The 10,310-nt window shown below is 39.3% G+C and overlaps 1 protein-coding gene across 1 annotated transcript in view; it reads left to right on the top strand.

Annotated features, from left to right (window-relative positions):
• Positions 1 to 1,150: 1,150 nt before the first annotated feature.
• LOC137272685 (gamma-aminobutyric acid receptor subunit beta-like) overlaps positions 1,151 to 10,310 on the top strand; it is a 67,250-nt gene continuing 58,090 nt past the window's right edge. The window contains exons 1-2 of the mRNA XM_067805063.1: positions 1,151 to 1,315; positions 1,421 to 1,515. Coding sequence (XP_067661164.1) covers positions 1,260 to 1,315; positions 1,421 to 1,515 — 151 coding nt within the window. The 5' untranslated portion in view covers positions 1,151 to 1,259. The remainder of the gene's footprint in view (positions 1,316 to 1,420; positions 1,516 to 10,310) is intronic.

Raw genomic sequence — 10,310 nt, 5'->3', positions numbered from 1 at the left:
AAACATGTTTTGTCCGCAGTAATACCTTGGTTTGTTTGATCATACCAGGTATTGTAGTCATATCTCCCAAATTAGCAATGACATCTTCTGCAAATTGCTCTCTGTCATATACATTATTAAATGAGACACTCAACAACATTTTAAGGTCATTTATCAGAACTATACTTTCCGAATAAACACAAAACTGGAACATTTACAAAATGTATTATGGATTGTACTGGCGGCATTATACCCACTAGTAAACAAGCAATTTATCTGATGATATAGTCAGTTTTGATACCCAGTCATACTCCACACAGTGGCTCTGTATATCCTTCAAATGAAAGACAAATCAACAAACAATTGGCATTTGTGATGAGACAGTTTATGACAGTGTTAATATAACATCTTAGTTTCAAATTGATATTATTCATATGAGAAATGAATATGGCCCTCGACTCAAGATTAAAGTTGCCAGGGGGTTAATGTCGGTAATTCCTGGTACCGGCACCACAGTATAAAGGCTTTTTGAAAGATATTTATATGTCCACTTATATACGCGTTATGATTCGTGCATAGTTTTACTTGACCCGATCGTCTTAGACGTGGGCAGCAAATTAGCAACATGTTTGAGATGATATAATTTAGAAAATTAAATCAATGTTCCATCTTTAAAAATAAAAAAAACCCGAAACGTTATGAGAATATTTCTGCTGCATCTTCCTCGAAAAGCAACACATGTTGTGTCGTTACGCCTTGCCCTAATCCTAACGAAAGGCAGTATCTAACGATAAACCCACTGTGGTAGAATACGACAACAGCGTGCACATTTCACGCTTTACACTGCTCCTCATGGCATCAGCTGCAGTCAGCTCGCCGTTACAAGCAACGGTTGAGCTTGGTAGGGACGGAGGACTATAAAAGCTGGGAACTCGTCTCCAGATTAATTTTTCGAGCTCATTACAGAGGGAGCAAATTCTGAGGGATGCCCTTGGTTAAACATGGACTCGCCTCCAACCTAGAATGGTAGAAACGTCTAATACAGAATGGCCTGGCGGTCGATGGGTTTACTTGGCCCACATTATTGATCTCGCCCAACACTTGTTCAGAATCAATCTCGAATTCCACTGGTATATCCGCCACCTAGCGGCAGCGAGATGAACTACTGGAGAGACGCGGAGCATGCGCGCTCGGGGACACAGTTTTCTCCCAACGTGTGATCTATTTATTTCAAACACATGTTGTAGTGGAATGATAATTGCCTGCACCTCAGCCAAACAATGGCCTTTCTGACGGATTTTTGGGCGATATTTTTCATCGCCTTTCACATTTCTGGGTATGTACAATTCACATATTCCTTCTCATTCATGTATGGCTCGGTGTTTACGTATAGCAATACCGCAAGGTTTTGGTCGTCATTGCCTTGTATTCTTTATTTCAGGGCGTCCAAAACGGGTGAACGGTTCCAGAATGTGACGGATACAATAAAAGGGCTTCTGGAAGGGTACGATGTTCGTCTTCGACCAAGTTTCGGAGGTAAGAGTATTCCCATCTCTCATTCCCCACATTCTGTCCCTACGAGCAGTATTTGGGCAGCATCGATTGTCAGAGAAGCGGCATTAGGAACACGGACATTTGATAACGGCAACCTGTCACTTCATTGTTATGTCTGTGCAAATGATCAGTCAAAACAGATAATATTGACGCTTGTGCCACAGTCAGCCTTCTGGCATGTCATTTAGTACACTATACCATTATAGTCATGCTTCAGTGAGCACCGTTCATTTGTACGTGAATATACCTTAATCTGAGCAAACGTTCCTATTTCACCTGCATATACTGGTATTCCATGTGTACATAAAGTATCAAATATCAATATTCTGCAACAATTTGGTTCATGACAATTGAAATGATATTTGTCTGAAAAACGGGTCCTTCAGGTAGTTCTTAGGGGTGATCCATTTTTCATAAACGATATGAAAATTAAGCTCCACGATATCATCTAGATAGTGGAAACACATTGTCATTTTACTAAAACACCCTTTATAACAGCATTTTTGTTGGGTTTTTTTTTGCATTATTTTTCTAAATAGTTTAATTGCAGAACTAACATGAAATGATATGCAAAATGTTCCTATGTCGACTTTGTAAATACAAACTTATCTTTCATGTATAGTACCTGTCACTAACCACAGCATAAGAAACAGGAATGTATATCTCAAGAGAACAGATAAAAGTTAAGTTGTTTAAGTCTTTAAAAGTACTAGAATCTGTTTAAGATGAACATCTAGATGTTGTGTGAATATGCGTATCGCCTCAATGGCATAAAATGTCATGGTATGAATCCACCCATGTCTCCTTCCAGTGAAATGAGTTCCGCAATGACGACGACTAAACGTCCCGTAGTGTAGGTTATATGACAGCATATTTACATTACAATAACACCACAGAGACGAGGCATTCAATGGTATCTCCATATTTTCATCTCATTGCTTCGCCATAAAATAGTACATTCAAAAATATTCAAATAAACAAATATTTTCTTTTAAATTTCTCAAATGGGTTGTGGTAGTACGTTCATTTGCATTGGTAATGGGGTTTGGTTCTGAAGCTAATCTATTCACACGCGACGCTGAAATCAAGGAGAATCCACATTTATTCAATTACATGGCTTTGCTGTTTGAAGCTGTGTAGAGTGTCTTGATGGATGGGTATTTGATTCACGTTGATTACTGCTCATTTGAGCAATGTGTTTATTCACACCAACAAATAGAGAACTATTCTGTCAAGTAAATTCAGTTACAAACGGAAACATAGGCAAGAAATTCTAGAAGCGCATCATGTTTCCCCAAAACACTTGACAACATCATACTTTTTAGAATACGAACTCACTGGGTGCTTCACGGAAGTCTTTTTCTGGAGTAATGTACAAATGCACAACGAAGATCCGTTTGGTCTTATTTACCGATTTAGACTGACGCCTATGTAATAGATTTCATTAAATCTGCTTAAAAGTTTTCCCTTTTCGCTAATATCTAAAGAAATTTCAAAGTACATTTGTTCAGGAATTGGGATATAGAATTGGAAGATTAAACACTGTATGAACTCATGTGATTGGAAGATTAAACACTGTATGAACTCATGTGATTGGAAGATTAAACACTGTATGAACTCATGTGATTGGAAGATTAAACACTGTATGAACTCATGTGATTGGAAGATTAAACACTGTATGAACTCATGTGATTGGAAGCCTTAAATGTAACTTTTCAGTTCTGTGAAGTTTCATGATTTGGATTTTTATGGCAACTTTTTGGATCTATATTTCTCCTCTCCGAATGCCATGTTATTGCTTCTCTCGTCATGGTGTCTTCATTAGCATACGTGTCATGTACGTGACTGCACTTCGATTTCCAGCATGTACGTTGGCATTAATGCTGCCACACAGCTCCGCAATGCAGTTAGTCTTCAATAAATCCTATGAGAATGACATCGTCTGACTAGCTCAGCTAGTCTCAGTCAGTAAAGACCGATACCTCAAAAGACCCTGTCAACTCCGTCTATCGACATGACTGATCATTCTCCAGAGCTTCTAATACAAGTAACACCAATTGCTCTGAGCTCATCAAAGATCTTTCCAAGTCGCTGACAACTATCTATGAAACTGACAACTCAGTGTACTGGCCAAATTCAGGAGTGGCATTAGAAATACCTGATATTTACATCATTTGAAATGATTAGCATTAGTTACATTGCTTCAAATTATGTCGTTGATAAATCAAAGACAATATGTCACGATGCCCTATATCAAACGAAAAAGACACCCCAGTTAATTGATATGGTGAGTGCATGATAAAGTAGACCTATGGATGTATATTGACTCGAGGTAAGACTCTGGCAAAGTATTGAACAACTTAAGCTGGAGCTCTGTGGTGCCATCCTGTTGCATGACGGTCGTCATTGCATGACGGGTATTCTGTAATGCTGTGCAACAGCAGCAATCGTATTTATTTAGTACATGTATATATTGGCGCAATGCTATTGGCATGTGAATCAAGTCTAAACATTGTTACATTTACATGTATGAAACCTGTAAGTACAGGTAGAGAAATTGTGTTTGAACCGATGGCAACTGCATGCGAGAGAGTAGCCATATTTGTAAATAAAAGCGACCATGCCCTTTCCACATCTGTAAGAATTATCTCCTAGAAAGCAGAGGCGATTGTACAATCAAATGGAGATGCGTGTGTGCGTACGTGATTGTGGGGGTTAGTAGGGGAACAGCGGATGTTGTATGGGGAAGATAATACTTCACATTGTATAACAACAATCTCTTAACTGATATGGATTATATTCAAAGAACCACGATTAAAAAAACAGTTTTAAAAAGTATCTTTGAGATGATTCATCTGACAAAAAGTCATCATGGTCATCCTGCGTATATACTGAAACCATTCCATTCACACTTCGGCTTTTATAATATTCTTTGCTATCTCCCATTGATCACCATGTCCTCCCATATAAGCACATCAAATATTTACTTAAGCGTATCTCCTATATATATTTCAATGACACAAGAGACATATTAGGGCGAAATATATTTCTAAGACAGTAACAATCGTGAGCGAGGTTTTCCTGGCCCACAACTGAAATCAAATCGGTTTCTATTTTTGCTTCCATGGCCCAATACAACAATGCGAATTCCTGGCAAATTATATTATCGATTTTTACAACAGCGAAAATTTCATTAGAACATCGAAGAAATTAGAAGCTGGTATTTTTTTCACACTACATTGTATTTAAGGAGAACGTGCTCTCTACTCTTAACCGTTTGCACCAAAGACGGAGATATCGTCTTGGTGTGACGCATAAACCATTAAATCCTGATTTATTGCCTCGCAACATGACAGGATGGCTTACAGCAAACTGTTTGTCTGTTTACAGGATGATATGTTTCTAGGAGAGGTTACCAGACATGTTTAGTGTTGGTTGGTAGCCAAGCAGTAAGCTTGAATACGAAAGGTATTATTTCACAATGGCATTCAGGATACATGCCGTCGAGTTGTACGACATACTGACTCACAGCCTAAGATAGCCTGATATTGCCCTCTTAGTATTTAAGCCTCGGTGCTATGCCTTAATGTAACATGTATTGCCTCTCTGATTCCACCAGATGTATGTTCCCAAGCCACCGGCAAGCATAATATTCAGCAAGGTAATACGCGTTTTCCCGTCTGACTATGACATGGTCGGACGGAATTCTCTTTTAATGATCAGGGTTAACAATATTTCCTTCAAACTGACTGGGGCAGGGTTGACAAAAGCACAGATTAGCTTCTTATGGAGATGGACATTGTTGACAAAAACAAACATTCCCGGCTGACGTATGTTGACAGCGTTGGCCAGAACAAACATTACCTTCATGGTCACTGGGGCAGGGTTAACAAAAGCACAGCTGCAGATTAGCTTCTTATGGAGGTGGACAATATTGACAAGAACAAACATTCCCGGCAAACTGACGGGGTCAGCGTTTGATAAAACAATATTTGACGATTTCTCTATTCTAACCGGACCAGGGTTAACAAAAGCACAAGTTAACTTAATACTGACGTGGACATTGTTGACAAGGGCAAACATTCCCTGCATGCTTTTGTTAACAGCATTGGTTGAAACAAAATTTCCTTCATTCAGACTGGGGCAGGATAACTGACTGGCGTGAACAGGATTCACAAGAATAAAGTTTAGAACAATTCCTCCATTCTGACTGGCACTGGGTTAACAAAATTACCTTCACGCCAGTTTACAGATTACCTTCACACCAGTTTACAGATTACCTGCACGCCAGTTTACAAATTACCTTCACGCCAGTTTACAGATTACCTTCACGCCAATTTACAAATTACCTTTACGCCGGCGTTGACAAAAACAAAGCATTTCCTGAACCCGAATTAACGAAAGTACAGATTACCTTCTCACTGACCTGGGCATTTCAAACTTATCTTATGCATACTGACGTTGTCAGCGCTGGTCAGAACAAACATGACCTTCACAATGGCGTGGGCAGGGTCAAATAATGTTCAGACGCCAGTAGACATTGTTAAAGAGAACGAATTACTGATTGACTGAGTATGGCTTTACTTTGCCTTTAGCAATATTCCAGCAATATCACGGCGGGAGACACCCGAAATGGGCTTTACACGATGTACCCAAGTGGGGAATCGAACCCGTGTCTTCCACGTGACGAGAAACCACTAGGCTACCTCACCGCCCCTTAACAAGAACGAACATTCCTTCACACTGATGTGGTCTGGTTGACAGACACACACTTCCAGCCTAATGCCGTGGACATCACACATATCCTTTATGACGATATGAATTTCGATGACAAATATTACGTATTTCCTTTTTGCTGTCATGTAGAGTGTTAACAAGCATAATGGTGCTCTTCGCGAGAGAACTTGAAGGTGTGGATTGCAACGTAACTTTCCTTGCTTGAAAACTTTCCTTTCCCCCAAAAAAAACAGAATGTCATACAATTGCCTTCATCCTAACTTAGTTCGGGTTGACCCAGATCAGATGCTTTCTGTATGCCGACAGACTGGGTTAACAGGAACGCATATTTTCTACATACAAAATTGGACAGGGTAAACAGGGTCTCCTTTCAAGAAGCAACCTTTACTAAGGTTAGCCTTAACTCCCATTCTTTAACATTGCACTAAGGTTACGTAAGACCCAAGAGTCCACATTCCTGTTACACTTACATGGACAAGGCTGACAACACGAAGGTCCTTCATGCTGACGTTGATGTGCCCCTTTCGTTCTATACATTGACAATAACAACGCCATTCCGGAATTACATGTACCTCACGTTAACACAGATTCATGATGACCACATCGGGTAGATCACTCGGTAGAGATAAGCTCCAAAACCCATTTACCTTGCAAAAAAGGGTGAGATCTCATCCGAATGTGTGCATGGATAAGACCTTACCAGGATACAACAAACCAAATACCATTCCAACCAAAAAGGATAGTGTTTTACGTAAATAGATTTTCCTTTTCACTCCAAGAAGGACGCGATCTTATCAGGAGATACGACCCCACTCCCCCAACAAGCTTGCTGCATTACACTGTATTTCCAACCAACAAGATAAGATCTTACCAAGATGTACCTTACCACACTCTCACACATACACGCTCCACCTAACCCTACCCAACCTTCCAACACTCACACTCCCCCATCCCAACACTGACAACACACCATCACTGGAGCAAGCAAGCGCGCTCACAAACATACGCACACACATACACATACACACACACATACACATACACATACACACACACATACACATACACATACACATACACATACACATACACATACACATACACATACACACACACACACACACACATACACATACACATACACATACACATACACATACACATACACATACACATACACACACACACACACATACACATACACATACACATACACATACACATACACATACACATACACATACAAGAGTGTCTCCTTACTGGAAATCACAACCAATATACTATCAATTCAATTCGTGTGACATTCTTGCATATCTTCAAATTGCCTCCCAATATAGTTTTAATATACAAATTCATATCGACAGCAGAAATAGCTATTACAAAACTATCCTCCATTATTATTGTCGATGCAAGTGCGATTTATTCAATCACTAGAGCGATAGCCAAGTAGTGGAACTTTTGCCTTTATTAAACACGGCAACACAGCGAGTACACTGACATCATTCAGTGTATTGACGATAATGTTGTCGCCTGTTGTGCTTTGTAAGACTATCTGCAAGACCATCAAGTACAACGATCCTTTGCGTGAGGATACGATCCTTTGCGTGAGGATATGATGACAACTTGAATGAATGGTCAGGGTCAAGGCTGGAATTCAGTATTTACAAAACAGCAAATATAATGAAAGCGTAACTTGAATATAGCATAGATTAAACGAACATTTTTAAAACTGCTGTGTTACTCATTAATCACTGAAGCTACTGTACTGTACGTGTAGCAGTGGTCGTTTTACTTAATTTTGGAAAAGGAACTATGTTTTGGATGTAAGTAAACTGTATCGCAAACATCAGCGCACAGAATTTGTATTGGCATTGCACGTGAGAGGGTGCAGAAGTTGGGTTTAACATTGCACTGTTTGACAGGAGAGTCAGTTTAGTTTTACAATCGCATCTAAAGGAATGAAGAGTAACATCAAATGCGTGTCCGATGAACACGCCACTCCTTAATTGCAAACAGAATACCATGTACTCCAAGACTTGAAGAACCCTAATGTCCTTTCTCGAAGCCAAGCCCTTCTCACATCTTGCTCCTTTCATGGCACATTCATGAATAAAGAGCAACGTCTTCTAAACCCATGCTGGATAATACACGACAGCCACCAGAGACGTACCAAGTCCATATAATAAACTGAAGCTTTGCCTCTGGTCTGGAATGCCAGTTCTGTATTTACAGAACGCAGGCATGGTTTGTGTAGGATTCATAATTACTTTTCTGCAGTACACCCATGCCTATCTATCATTTTCCCAATGTTTCCAAAGGATACCAGCCCACATTTGTATTGATTATGGGCTATTTTTTAGAGGAACACTCACATATGAAAACATTATTAAATGAAAGAGTGGTTTACTCATTTACTTTGCCTATTGGAGAAAATCACATATATTCTGATTTCCTCACGGAATCAGGAAGTGGAATAATGGTACATCCTCTGCCTCTGTGAAGGATGACGCTTGAAGTATACGTAACCCGAATTCAAATATATCAAATGGCCCATAAGAAGATTGAGCCATCCTGGAATTTGCCATATGGGTATCGTAAAAATGAATCATTAATCTTTGGAGGAATATGCTTATAAACCTTATTGAGGCAATTTATATTCTTTGAGACGACTTAATCCAGCATATAAGTCAAGAAAATGGCGGAGCTATCGCTTCATAGGGCACACTTATCTCTAGAAAAGTATCTTGATACTTAAAAGACGAGCTCCCGTTTATTGCTGCCAAAAATACTCTCTATGAGGATCAAACCATCCATTCATGTCTGCTGAAGTGACAATGACGAGCTTCAAACTATACTTTTTCACAAGTATCATGTCCGGTTGACCACTCTTTTCACGGTGTCCATAGATTATTCTCGTAGCGGTCATTTACAATGAACCGCAATCAATCACTGTCATATTTCTGGAAGAAATAATGTGCAATGGACAGATGAAAGAGTATGATTCATATCTCGTATGGCCACTGAGATCCCTCAGCAACCAGATATGGAGAAATCACACCCGTGGCAATGATCAAGTATATATCATATCAACAGGCGTCGAAAATTGCAATAGCTGTCTTGAAGCCTTGTTTTATAGGTTTGCGCTGGCGATGGTACTAACGTCCAATATACTTAATAATGTCTAGGTTTATATGGAGGCATCACATACATCACACATCGTATTTCATTAGATGTGACACTTCCAAACCTTTTGACAAACGTTTTGATTTCTTCCTCTTCTTTGAAAAGCTATCGCCTTATTTGCTTTCCGAAAAGAAAATATTTATTGTACTCACATAAACCCTGGTCATTGAAAGTACACGCGTGTTTTATAGTGGTTTATTGAAAGATTGATATAATGGAGCTAATGTTCTTGGGTGGTGATATACTTGAAATGGGTATAATAGCTGTGTCTTGCAATGTTTTCGCGATTGTTGGGTTATGTTCTGCTATTCCAAATTCATTTTTTATGTGTATACACTCATCAAACCGACAGTATATGTTGGTTGAGAGCAGTTCCAATAAAACGTGTTAAGATTTTTTCGTTTCTGAGTCCAGTTGAAAGACAGAAGCAAGGATATCCCAAACCAAATCACATCCGCACCAGTACCAACCACTGAAGCTGAAGTGGAATTGAAACGTAATGACAAACAATACTTGGAATGTGTGGTTGGTTTACAGCTGACGTGCAGAAAACCTCTACGACCGTCGACGTCAAGAATGTTATTTGAGGACGATATATTTGAGTAGTGTGGCAAGTCTTTAGGTTGAATTGGCAATTATATCCCTGTTACTTTGGTTAAATGTGAATAGCACGTAGATAGACCCTCAGACAGTACTCTTGATCTTTATCTCTTAGACAGAACAAAATCGATTGTTAGAGGTATTCATATTCGTGTGTCCGTCACATAAGAATGAGATGAGCTTCACAAAATGAATGGGATAAATCGAAATGACTTACAGTCATGAATGATTGTGAATAAAAGGCCAAACTCTTCGAT

The sequence above is a fragment of the Haliotis asinina genome, chromosome 2 (assembly GCF_037392515.1).
Source record: "Haliotis asinina isolate JCU_RB_2024 chromosome 2, JCU_Hal_asi_v2, whole genome shotgun sequence".
Classification (NCBI taxonomy): Eukaryota; Metazoa; Mollusca; class Gastropoda; order Lepetellida; family Haliotidae; genus Haliotis; species Haliotis asinina.
This window is presented reverse-complemented; position numbering and strand designations above follow the sequence as displayed.